At 42.4% G+C, this 13,547-nt stretch overlaps 3 protein-coding genes across 3 annotated transcripts; all 3 read right to left on the minus strand.

Moving 5' to 3' along the window:
• Nucleotides 1–3,710: 3,710 nt before the first annotated feature.
• RB195_014390 (uncharacterized protein) lies at nucleotides 3,711–4,223 on the minus strand (the record flags this gene model as incomplete). The annotated part of the gene is made up of 1 exon (XM_064204638.1): nucleotides 3,711–4,223. The coding sequence occupies one exon, from the start codon at nucleotides 4,221–4,223 to the stop codon at nucleotides 3,711–3,713; it is 513 nt and encodes a 170-aa protein (XP_064060519.1).
• Nucleotides 4,224–4,356: 133 nt separating this feature from the next.
• On the minus strand, nucleotides 4,357–4,962 carry RB195_014391 (uncharacterized protein; the record flags this gene model as incomplete). The annotated part of the gene is made up of 1 exon (XM_064204639.1): nucleotides 4,357–4,962. The coding sequence occupies one exon, from the start codon at nucleotides 4,960–4,962 to the stop codon at nucleotides 4,357–4,359; it is 606 nt and encodes a 201-aa protein (XP_064060520.1).
• A 3,176-nt stretch (nucleotides 4,963–8,138) lies between these two features.
• Nucleotides 8,139–8,375, minus strand: RB195_014392 (uncharacterized protein; the record flags this gene model as incomplete). The annotated part of the gene is made up of 1 exon (XM_064204640.1): nucleotides 8,139–8,375. The coding sequence occupies one exon, from the start codon at nucleotides 8,373–8,375 to the stop codon at nucleotides 8,139–8,141; it is 237 nt and encodes a 78-aa protein (XP_064060521.1).
• Between the last annotated feature and the right edge of the window lie 5,172 nt (nucleotides 8,376–13,547).

A 13,547-nucleotide genomic window follows, 5' to 3' on the forward strand; every position in this document is an offset into this window, starting at 1 on the left:
GAGAGGCCTTCAATGAAAACGTGTAATTTGAAATTGCAGCTCTAGTGACTGTACGGTTGCGGTACAACGAATCAAAACCAACTATATAAGCTAGCATGCTATCACTGAGTTACAAAAGAAAGCAAACAGAATAATTTTGCAGTCTTTGTTAATTATATTTCACCAATCTTTCCGCTTGAAGACTCGCAACATTGAGGAAAGCTCATTATCTTGCATATCAAAATACTAATTGCAGCAATAATTTGAGAAGTATCTGGTACTTGTTCCTTTGGTCAAGCACATCGAATAATGGCAAAACTAAACTTAAGTTCAAAATCTCAACCAACAGAATGAAGATTTTAAAAAAATGTGTGGAATGAATATATAGAGAATGTACACTAGGACGCTACAACAATGAGACAAAAACACTACAATCTCTCAATTAGAAATTGGTCAGAATCGCAACTGCAGAACCTTAGAGGTATGAGAGTGACACAGAGGGTTGAAGTGTGCAACGTGTAATTTCCAAGTATTAAATTTCCGAATTTTCAGGCCCTCGAATGAGGACGAGCGCAGTAGCCAACCTCTGTTTTCAGTCGTTGACTGTAGTCACTATCAGTGACTGCAGTCGCATGTCACTGATAGTGACTGTAGTCACTGTAGTCCATCGCATCCATTACTGCACTCCTCCTCGATTACTGCGAATTTGGAAGGATTATACTACTATTTGAAATCGCCTGAAAAGCTACCGAAGGAAGGATCTGCAAACGAAAATTTGAGCGATTTCTATATGGAGCTATTTCACATAGAGGAATGCAAGGATATGGCTCATCCATCGCAAACAGGTGCCAATTTCCTGAACACGTTCGTTGCGGTAACGAAGCATTCGGTCAACACTTACACTGCTCTCAGTATTTGAAACAAAAAAGCAAACAAACAAATAACCAGCATTATTCTTTAGCGGTAACGGCAGCTGACGGGTTGTATGTTGTTTATTTGTTCTCGTACACTTAATATTGCGAAATGAATGCATAATAAAATTGCTGATTGAATCACAGTTATTAAAAATCTGTTCGGTAGCACCAAGAAAAAAAAGTCATGTGCGTGACCACTTGAACTCGTTAACGTTTCTAATTCACTATGATGGTACACAGCATGTTTTAGTTTCTGAGATTTGACACAGTTATTCTCCAATTACAGACTTTGAGTCGAATTCCAAATATGCTCTAATCAAGGACGGATTGTTCTGACTCGCTAACGCTAAGCGTAGCAGTATCCAAGGGTCTCAACGAGTCCCAAATAAGATGAAAACACCGCATCCAAGATTCTTATCATAACATTACATGGAACTTTCAACACCCATGGCTTGCTTAAAGTCCTTACATTACCTTCTCTATTCTGTGTTGGTCACTGAGAATTACATCGTAATATTGGAAAGATCAGATCACATTACCATCGATTACAACAACTCTAGCTATATGGTCAACCTCTAAGAACCATCCCAAGTTTTTTGACTCACCTTCACTTCCTTCACATTGTACCTTAGGTGTTGTTGAAAAGGAGAAATAACGATGTAGATGCCATTGTTGAAGTGTAATGGAAAAAGAACTGTGTTTTGCATGTGAAAAAGATTGTATGTAGAGCGATGTGTAAGTGGAGCGCTAGATCGAATAATGTCACAAATCACTGTCGACATAACGTCACAAACGCAAAGCCCATCTTGGGATCAGAGTCACATATTTGAACACACAATGAAAGACGCTTATAGGCAAAAGGCTACTTCCGTCTCTTCTTCCTCTCTCTTGCTCTTCCTTTAATAAGTAATCGCAAGCAGTTCTTGAAACCTACGTAACGTTCAGATACAATACGTCTGTCTTTGGGAGGATAAGGGCATTGGAAATGAAACTATCTGAGACTTCTTTTTCAGTCGTGCTATCCAATATTATTTGGCTGGGTGCAGTGACACTTCTGCGGGTCGTTGACTGCAGAAACATTTCCAGTGCTGAAATGAGTGGAAAAGTATTTTCGCTGCATGAGATTTTGGTTGGATAGCAATGTATGTAATCAAAGCACACTTTTTCGCTGAAGCGCGTTTATCCAACTGGAAACTTTTATAGGATGTTGGCTCAAAATTGCATCGGGAAGAGTATTGTCTGTATCTAACCAACACCGAAACCATCAACCTAGGACCCTGGGTATGCATCAACAGCAAACGTTCCAAGAACTGCGAGAGCTAAATAATCAGCTCTAATTAAACATTGGGTATCTTGGTAAGCAACAGAAGAGGAAATTGCCCACTTATGCTCTACGTCGATGGACCGAGGATAGCGGAACGAAGTTCAATGGACAGTACCGTTCATCGCTCTCACAGATGAAGATTTCACTGCTCGTTATAAGCATTTACCTCCACAAGGATTACCGCCTCATAGCAGTGTGGCAGTGACTCAGGGCGTCAAACTGCGATGAACAGCAGAGGTGCATCCTTTGGCAGGACCTTCCAAGTTGAGAACGTTCGACACCTCCAACGATTTGCGATTTCTCCGAATCGGAAACCTAGCCAAGAGTAAACCACTGCCAGGATTCTTTGCTGGTAAAATGTTGATAAGTGACTTTGTGATCCATATAGGTTGCGACCAGCAATGAAATTGAAGTAGGAAGGACTGCTTAGTGGGTGAAACATGTTTTCCTCCTAGTCCAGGATACATGCCTCCGTACTCTCCGCACTGAGTCCTGCCGTCTTAGACGTCGGAAAGTATGGTGACCAGTGAGAGGCGAACAAGTCATACGTTGGTCAGGAAGTTTTCACTTCCAGACCAAGGCTACACGCGCACGACTCGCATTGGAAACTGTCTCAGGCCTTGTCCTTACAACGCGAGAAAACATACCTACGCTGACCTTCATGTCTTTCATATAGCTGCAGAACGTATTCAAATCCCACGCGATTGCTCTACGAGCAAAAGAAATTACGTGAGAGACACGAATGACGGCACACTCATCAGAGAAAAGGTTCCGTTGCGAAATGAAGTAGCACACAGGTTCAAGCGTGTGATGGGATTTACACGTAGGGGGTCGTAATGGGAGGGGGTATACTGAACGGACGATTACATGATAACCACGACAAAATATTACGTAGTATTAGATAATTATATACACTATAAAATACTATAATAATTAATATTAAATTTTTCCATATACGTTGACAATGTAACAATGAGACCTCGTAGGTTTGACACCCGGCTGAGTCAAATTTCATCAAAAGAGTTAGAAACTTCAAACTATTTCTAAAAGACTAAGAATTTGATTGCACGTAGTATACAGCAGTTTAAAAGTATATTTAATGGAAACTTATGACCAAAAGAGTTCAGATTCTGTGCAAATTGTTAGGTCTGAAAAATGGCGAATAACTTCTTCATAAGAGGACCAAAAGACAAATGTCACGTTTCTTAGAAAAGAAGATTTGCCCTAAAAACAATTACATCGCTGTTTTTTTTCAACTTCTGGTCTTTTTGGAATCTTACTTGCTTAGACAAATAGGTGGCCCGTCTTCACTGGACGTGCGGGCCCCAGTATCTCTTCCACTCGTTTCGTTCCCCCGCCATTGTCATCCAAGTTCTCAAGTTTCGTGAGTGACGTTGACGAAGTCCTTGAGCCGTATCCAGCCGAGCTCTCAGTTGGTCCATCCGTGTAGCGAACACATCAGCCCATCTCGTTGGCGGTCTCCCTCGATGGCGTTAAGCATCTCTTGGGATCCACTCTAGCGTTCTTTTAGTCCATCTATCGTCGATTCTTCTCATTATGTGACCGGCCCATCTATGCTTTGCCTTCGATATATATTTCGGTGGGTCGCGAAGACGGGACATTCCTCTTAAGTCGGAGCTGCGAGGACCGGCTAGGTGTTGTGTGCGCCGGCTAAATTTCAGAAGACATTTCTCAAGTGCTCTGTGGGTAATAAGTAGCTTCCTAGACGTGGCAGCGGTGTCTGCCCACGTCTCCGCTACGTAACAGAGCGCTGGAAGGATTGTCGAGTCGAACAGATGGGTACGAAGATCTTGGTCAGTTCCTTCCCTGAAGGCTGCGAATGATGCCCATGCTGCTCTCACTCTTCTATTCAGTTCTTCCTTCAAGTCGTTTTCCATGTTCATAGAACGCCCGAGGTATACGTATGACGAAGTTTCCACGATTTGGGAGCCTTCAATTTGTACTCCTCTGTCCTTTCTTCCCAGGAAAGTGATTTCATTATCCATTGCAATGCAGCCGTGAACAGCTTCGGTGATATAGTATCGCCTTGTCGTACCCCCTTTCCAATTTGTATGGTGAGAGGGCGGTGGAAAAGCTGTATCTTAGTGGTGCATCAATCGTGGCAATTGCCTAATGTCCTCACATACGACGCGTCCACACCTTGATCGACCAGTGCTGACAGTATTGCATTGCCTCTACGCTGTTGAAGGCTTTCTCGAAGGTTAGAACAAGGGACAGGCGATATTCCCGGCAAACCTCTATGACCTTCGACACGGTCTGGATGTGGTCCAAGCAGCTGAACCCTTGACGGAATCCAGCTTGTTCTTGAGGCTGGGCTTCATCCAGCGTCCTAGATATGCGCGTGAGGATGATCTTGGTGAATACTTTGTATAACGCGCTCAGCAAGCATATCGGACGGTAGTTCCGAAGGTCCTCTCGGTCACCTTTCTCATGGATAAAAAGTGTTCGCGAGGTCTTCCACTGGTCTGGGATCCTTTCTTTCTGAAGGTAGGATGTCATGTGCGCTGCTAAGATTACATGAAATGGATGACCATAAGCCCGAAGAAAGTCTGCTGATATAAAATCAGGTCCGGAGGCTGCGCCCGGTTTCATGCTCTCGATAACGACTCGTACTTCCGAAGGGAGAATCCGTGATGGTGCTTCACCAGTGGGGATGATCGGGCTTGACACAGGAGTTGATGAATGGAAAAGGTTCGAGTAGAACCTCTCCGTAATGATTTCCATCTCATGACGAGAAGACGTGCTAGTCCCGTCTTCGCTCAGCTATTTTATTCGCGTGGATCCCTGCGGTACTTCTTTAGACTCCTTCTTCTTTGTGCTGCTTCCTTTTTCTTCCTGTTATGTCCTCTAATCAGTATTTAAAGATGCTTCATAGATTTCAGAATAAAAATAGAATAGCACAAAAATATTTAAATACCAATATTTCAACAACATTTCAACAAATTTGACTCTTATACTACTTGGTGTTTATTCACTTCTGTCAGCTGCGGATTTTCTCCTTTGCTATTCGTTCGTTCATTGCTAGTTTTCGATATTTCCTTTTCGAAATAGAAGAAATTCACAATGCATTGAATTGGTAGCAACCAAGAACTGTTGTAGTAACGTTGGATTAGAAGAAGATGCAAGGCGGGCAGTCTCCCACCACCACTCTCGTACAGCTCGACATCTCTACAGTTCTCACGAGACCTCGTCCACCTCGTCTGGTCATTCTTCGCCTCTGCGCCAAAAACCAATAATATAACACACAACATGGGTATGGAAAAAGGTTCCCATCTTTTGAAAACAAAAAGCAAATTCAAGCGTTAATTGCAAATCACACTTTTTGTGCATTTTTTAGATACATCCTATGGAAGGTTTGTTTTTTCATTCATTAAAAATAATCCAATAAAGTTTTTGATCGGCGGCAAATGTGTAATTAAATTTAGGACCCTTTTCCTTGCTCTGCTTACCCTTTTCTTCGACAATTACTGACAATACTTCCTTGTCCAATTATAGGTCGTAAAAATCGATTGTCTTGTGACAGCTACGTGACGGATCATGTGGACTAAATTGATGAGAAATTTTCCAGTCATTTTGAGTTTCTGCGTTGCTTAACCACTCGTCTGTTCGCTCTCACTATCTAGCACCGAAAATCTCCTATTATTTCTCGAATCAGACTCCTTATTCGCAAGCAGCATTAACGCATCACTGAAGATAGAACCATTTTCTGTGGTTTCTTCATCAGATTAATCGAATAGTCCTTTGAAATTGTTCGCCAAATCGTCTCAGGTTTGTCCATCTTTTGCTGGTAAAACTCAATTATTTGTATGTAATCAGATAATTGAGTTTTACCAGCAAAAGAGCAAAAGAATCAGAATGAATGGGAGTAGAAAAAATCCTACAACAACGCGATTAACAACAAATACAAGATAAATTATGTAAAAGGACAAAAATTTGTACACAGGAAAAAAAGTGGTAACCGTGAGAGAACCCGGCTTAACATTGAGCTGCGGTTGAACGGTGCCCTAAAGTGTGCCTGTCCCACGTGCCAGACACACAAAAGCGTGCACTTTCATCAATGGGTTAAAAGGTTATCTTCACCATAGCTGTCGCATTCTAAATGCTTCATTAGTGCAATTACCCATCTCTAGCAGTAAACGTAAGCTCTTCTTTCTTTTTCATTTATCTTCTTCATTTTTTGTTTCTATTCCTCATTATGCTTGCGGTCTACGCTTGAACGTTAAAGGTAGCGTCCCTATGGCTCCTATAGCGATATAACATAGTACGGTTTGCAACCAGAGGCGCTGTTAATAGTCAGTGTCTAAGATCTTCACGGCGTCAGTAAACACTTCGTAACACCTTTTCTTTCGTTATTCATTTACTTCTTATTACGCGTTCCTTCCTTTTCTGGCTCCTTTCTTTTTTGTTTTCTATCGCGATATATCTTATATTCTTCTTTCATTCTCCTTTAATGCGCAACAGCGTACGCTCTTGTTGTTTTCCATGTGCTCTTATCTCTTATAAGGCACGATAATGCAATATCTAGATTTTCATTTTGTATTTCGCTTATTTGTAAGTTCTCTATTTTGCCCTTAGCCTTATCGCGTTCTTCTTCTTTGTTCCTTTGCCTTTTTGCTTTACTGCCTCTTGCTTTCTCTCTTGCTTTGCTTTGCTCACTGCTTACTGTCCGGCTTCTTTATCGTTCAGTTATATTAGTTTATCGTACTTTTTAACCGTTGTACTAGTTAACGATACACTCACAGTGAAATTAGCCATACAATATCCATTCGTATTTGGCGGTAACCCTCTGAGCTATATTACTATGACTGACCATGAAGATATTCCGCCAAATGCCCAATCTGAAGGCAAGCAGGTCACTTGGGTTGTCGACAGCAGAATGTACACGCGCAATCGTCAACAATAGGAAGGAGTATATGTTCTTCTTTAGCCGGATTACATCCTACTGTTCGATTACTTTGTCTTCCATTCTCTCTAGGGAGTTATGCATGAAGCTCTAGTTTATTCCTTTTGGCGCTTTTGCATATTCTGCGAATCGCAGTCTGAAATTTAAAATGTAACGTTGGGCTTCATCCAAAGCTTCTACTTCACCTTTACCGCTTGCAAAATCTCAGTCTTTATTACAACATCTTATTTCGCAACACCGCCGTCTTGTTTGATAGCATTTCGTTTACCCAGACTTAATAGATTTTGAAGGCAGTAGAAATGAATGATCAAGTGAATGATCCCGATTTTGTTTCACCGTCGAGGTGTGAAAGTCTTGAGGATCCTATAGGCATCGTCACATCACAATCTCTTCCATACATTGTTGTCTCTTCCACCTATACTCATTCTCCTCTCTCGCATGCGCCAAACATTCCATTATCGTCTTTAGCGCAATTTAGCACCTCTACCGCTTTGGACAGTGTGCAGTGTGTGGCGCAAGCAGCGCAAGTCACCTGCAAGGTTTATGTATAAACAAGTTGCCACCACCAACACCCTCCCCTCCATCAGGTATAAAGTCCACCTTATTAACAACTATGACGCTAGACGTCAAAAGGAGGATAATGTCGCTGGCAAGAGAAGAAGCACGTCGCAACCTCACTTCAGCTTCTAACGGACTGGAATTGAGGAAGATCATCACGACAATAGAGCAACAGCGAAGACAAGCTCACCAAAGGACAAACACCGTAGGGAAAAATATACTCGTTAAGGTGAATCTTTATGTGTGTATATAGTATGTAGCGCAAACCAATTCCATCAGGTCACAGATTCCATCTTTGATAGAGAGTCCTCCGGAGGTAGAAGCAACCTCGGAAACTGGAGCGAGAACAAGTTAGACGAACAGTCCACTATGTGTGGCAGCTGAAAAACATTTGAGATGCAGCCATTCTAGCGTTTCAAAATGTAAGTACCTTAATTGTTTACTGCGCATCAAATTCGCTGTTTCTTCTGTCCTCATCGCTTGGATCTATGAATTGCAACCGAGAAACGGTGATGAGTTTGGCAGCCATTTCGGCACATGCTACACGATTAATGCGCACTTTAGAAGCAGCTGATGCACGTGCTGTACCATTAGCATCGTTATACTGCTCCGCTGGACGGAGACTATCAACATCGTTTGCTTGTTCCACTCCAAATAGGTAATCTACCCACAACATCAGAATCGTATACACAAACACTGCGTTGGTGGCAATCCCATTACAAAAAGCATTTCGCACAACTGCGACTTCAGAAGTTGCATTGTAGAAAGACAAATTGTAGAACGCGAAAGACAGTTCTCCCGGAGGCTGTTAGGGAATATAGTAGGTCAGCAACAAGTTCTGCTTCACCATCACCACCCGTAAGATCCGAACCGGAAGAAAACCACCCGTAGGAGTCACTGCTGCCTCGCATTCTAACGCCAGCTGAGACCATTGTGACTTAAGGCGTGAAGAAGTAGCCCGCAACCGCGCAAGAACAACCTAACGTAAGTAGGAACCCACGCCCACAGAAACCGTGTCACTGCTTAGGTTAACAGCCGCGTCATCTATACAGCCCTCGTTGGATAAATGGGGTACTTACGAATCCTTTTGGGACAGCAATACGACCGTGGCACCTACTACCTCGACAGCGCCCAGTGTGGTGACTAATCCACAAACCCTCGGATCCTATGTTAGCATACTTTCGCCGCTCTATTACTTCTCTGAAGCATCATCAAGACATCAGAGTACCGATGGAAACAGGTAAGAAAGAACATGAGCCAAATTTTTCATAGGCTAAGTTTACGAAACCCTCGATAGAGTCAGCTTTACCTGAATAAAGTTCATCCACATCTAGCTCCTGACGTGCAAAACCAAATAGGCGTCCCCGTCCTTTGTTGCCAGGGAAAGCTGGACTAGCCTCCAATCGTTCTCACTTTGACGAAAGGACTAGACAGGATTAAGCGCAGTTTAGAGCGAGGGAGTCTTTGGATCGTGGTAGGGTACGTTCACGAGATCCGCCCTCAGTTAGAACATGTAAAGTGCATTCCGATCGCCAAGGTCCATCACGTCAAGGACCATCGCACTGACCACCTTGTGCGTTTTGTCTTGGTAATACGCATCGAAGTGCGAAATGCTTAAATTAAAAGATGTTTTCGGAGCGAGTGTATATGACAGAAGATTACCGCATCTGTTCCAATTGTCTTTGCGATCACTTCAGTGATTCCATCCATGTCGACAATGGCGCTTACTGCCATATGCCTAGCCATCATCCGGGTTCTGTGTTAATAATCCGTATCTCGAGTCGGATGTCAGTATGCCCACAAGGCAGTCTTATCCAGAAATCGCAAGAAGAACTTTCCAACGCCACTGCCAGGTCAGGTTATAGAACTTACCGTTTTGTAGGTTTTTTTCTGCTTTTCAAATATATATATATATATATATATATATATATATATATATATATATATATATATATATATATATATATATATATATATATATATATATATAGCAATCGCTCTAATTTTTTCAGCGCGCTTTTCCCAAGGGCTCTGAAAAATCGGAAAGCGACTATCGAGTCATCATGCTTTACGAACTTAAATTCGGACACTCCGCGGCAGAAACATCTCGTAACCTTAGCAGGGCTTTTGGGACAACTGTCCTTGCGAATGGACAGCAGAGCTTGACAGCAGCTTCTAGCGATGCGATACTATCAGCAATTGGCGATAAAGGTGAGAAAGTGAAATCCTTATCAGTATGATGAAAGCATGAATGCTTTCATCATACTGATAAGGATAAGGGTGTTATGTCTTATCACATAAATTGCTAGTTAGTATTTAAGATCTATCTGCATGTATGTATCTAGTATATGCAAAAAGGATCCGGCAAACATGATGCGGATAATCACAGGCGAGTACACAAGTGAAAGTGTACATTAGGATGCAAAGAGTTGCTACAGCGATAAAACGGTCCGCAGTGTCCCGTTTACTCTCCAACAAGACCACTTAAAATTGTTGCGCTGTATTTATGCAAAATAATCGCGCTGATTTCAATTTCGCACTCGCTAATCTCTTGCAGAGGAGTGCACTTCACTCCATTTTACCGCATTCCACTGCAGGTGCACAAATTCGACGCCAAGAAACTTGTCTCGTCCCACTACTACGGTTACTGGCACCTGTGCATCAATTTGACACTGTGGGATCTGTCTCATGTCGTTCATTTCGTTACATACTCACGTGAAAGAATAAGCATGTCATTATATAGCGTGATGATTGAAGTTGAGTAAGCGCCAATCCAAGCTGTGATGTGAACAGGTTTCATTGCCCAAGTTTGAAGTACACATGATCTTGGGATGTCCTTGGGGTTCGCGTCGGACGGGCAAATTACAGGCAAGGTTGGTACTCACAAGTATCGCTAGCGCTAAACTGGTTATCTAATTTCGAATCAATTCCTTTCATAGCTGCGTTAAATCTTCATGAATAAATATGGAGCACTCTCGACACTGAGTTGATTGGATATCGCGCTCGGACGTCAGACATTGTAGTAACATGTGGAGTTACTCGAGAATCGAGGAGAAGGCATAGCACACACAACACCAGAAGCGTCTTGAATAGGGGCCCAAAGCACAGGAGCAGGACCTGTGAGTGCTCAGCGTCACAACTAACGTCACATCAGATGTCTCTGTTTGACATAACATTTTACCACACGTCGTACTAGGACCACAAGGGCAGATGCCTTGTGGTTCACAGTCCCGGGTGGTGAGATCAGCTATTCCACCAGCTTCGATAATTAACGTAAGCACTAGCCGATATATTGCCACTTGAGTACGCGAACCGCTTTCTGTAGGACGGTGAAGAATTTGAGAGGGTAAATCGGTTATGGCTTTGGTTTTCGTAGTTCTGATAACAGCGATAGCGCCAAAAAAATTAACTGGTAATAAAAACTGATAGCAATTTTAGCCTATAGTTTTAACAACACGTCTATGTATACTACGTACCAAAATTTAGAGTGGGCAATCCTTTGGATTTACACATCGTGCCACATCCTCCAGCCGTTGAACTTCATGAATTGGTATTCACAGCCTCAGGAAAGACTCACAGTAAAAATTCCAAATCCTATCTTTCTCGACAAATTATTGAAATCTTCTTAACACGAAAGCATGCTCAGTGACAAAAGTAACTATCTCCGGTACTTTTGTCACTGAGCATACTTTCGTGTTAAGGTACTTAGTACTTTAACCTGACTTCTCGCGCGTTTACCCCAGGATCAACTTTTATGTTGAATGAATATATACATTTTATTCAATAAAAAAACTTCGACACTTTTTTCATTCTAAGCATGTTAGCAGACGCCAGAAATCCTAAGCTGCTCTCTTTGCAGAGGTGTGAAGGAAAAGGTATGTGAGGAACAACTAACAGAATTCAGATATATCCCAGAAGATATCATAATCGCATCTATATTCAATGCATTAATTTTACTCATATACATCTACCAGTCTGAACGTCCGGCTAAAACCGGACTTCAGACTCTCTGTGGTGTTCGCACCGCTCCTTCGATACCAATGTAATATAGATACAACTTGGAATCATTACCCAAAGTATAGGTTTCCCTCAACCATTCTCACAGAATGATGTTTCACTCACATAAAATGAAGTGAACGACATCATCGTACTAATAAAGATAGGGTTGCACGTCAGATCATGTGAACAGTTGGCTACTATTTAAGCAGCAGTTAGCATTGGTGTTTCCACTTTCTGAAGAACAGAGAAGTCGTAGAGGTGAACAGCAACGCGAAAGGTGGATACGAACATGAAACGTTTGCAACGTCCCATTTACCCTTAGGTACTGCGCGATACTTCTGCACCACGACACATGAATTTGACGCCGTGGGACCCGTCGCATCCTATGTTAGGGATATCTGGCGCCGGCGTGCCAATCCGACGCCGGTGGACCCGTCGCACCCCTTCTATAGGTATCTGGCGTCGGTGCGCCAGATACCTATAGAAGGGGTGCGACGGTGCGCGTTGATGTCAGTGGACCCTTCGCCCCCTTTCTATTGGTATTTGGCGCCGGTGGACCCGTCGCACCCCCCTTTTCGAATTTTCTGACTGACACACACACAAACACACAAACATATATATATATATATATATATATATATATATACGCACGCACGCACGCACACACACATACACGTGACAGAATAAGCCCGTTATCATATATTATGATATTCATTGATATTCCAGGCTATTCTTTTATTTAAAAGGTGTAGTGTAGCGCTTGGAGGTTCCGCTTCCCACATGATCGATCGGAGGTTCGAATCCGCCCTAGTGCTCACCAAGCCTTTCATCCCTCCGGGGTCGATAAATTGGTATCAGACTTGTCTGGGAGGATAAAAACACTGACTTGACACATCGGATAGCCACTGCAAGTCATTTTATAGGCCAGTTACACGTTCGTGAACCTCAAACGATTCTGAATTGAACTGAACGTGGGGGCGCATCCCAAGCGGATTGATTAACGCCAGAAACTTTATCCCTCATCCTTATTCCTTTGATTTGAGCAGCCTTGTCCACGGAAAATGAAGTTCTAGAAAGTATAGGCGCGATGAGCAGCAGTGGTTCGAATGTTGAAGTAGCACTTGATCCACTGCTGCTCGCTGGTAGGCAACATCTGATGTTGAAGTCGTTGACGCATACCTCGGAGTAATTTATGTAGAGATATGTAGAGGTATGTAGAACACAAAAGTAAAAGTAAAGTAAAATTCAAGTCTAAGTGAGTGTGAGCTCCCTTGGCCAGATCGACGAAATTTGCGCTTTGGGTTACTTGGTAATAGATGTGGCCAAAATTGGCGAAATTTTCGAAACCACCCCACATTTCGTTTGAATGAATCCTGTATCAATGATTTACCTCTGAACAATCCCTTTCAGAGTAGATTGCCTCCCTTATTATCGTGTTTCTACCCCTCCAGCTCTTGTGCTGCGCAATATCGATATTTGTTTCTAATTTTTATTTGTTTGTTAAGTTATACTTGAGAACTTAGTTAATTAGTCTCTCCGCATTCTAGCAATTGTAGCTTTCATTTGCGTCAAACAATTCATATACTCAAATTCTAGTTTTCAGGCTCGCACATCGAAGAAAAACTGGAAAAAAAAATTTGAAAAGGTCCGCAAGTGAAACAAATGCAACTTTATTTGTTAAGGAAGGTCAATCATCAAAGGACCATACGGAGAGGCAGAGTGCAACATTCGCATGGATGAGAGTCAATTATAAGGAAATAATCAAATTTCCCACGGATTGCAATGCGTATAACAGATCAGATGATACCACAGCGTCCATTTATTAACACATAAATTAGTGGACAGACAA

This window comes from Necator americanus, chromosome V (genome assembly GCF_031761385.1).
Source record: "Necator americanus strain Aroian chromosome V, whole genome shotgun sequence".
NCBI classification, from domain to species: Eukaryota; Metazoa; Nematoda; class Chromadorea; order Rhabditida; family Ancylostomatidae; genus Necator; species Necator americanus.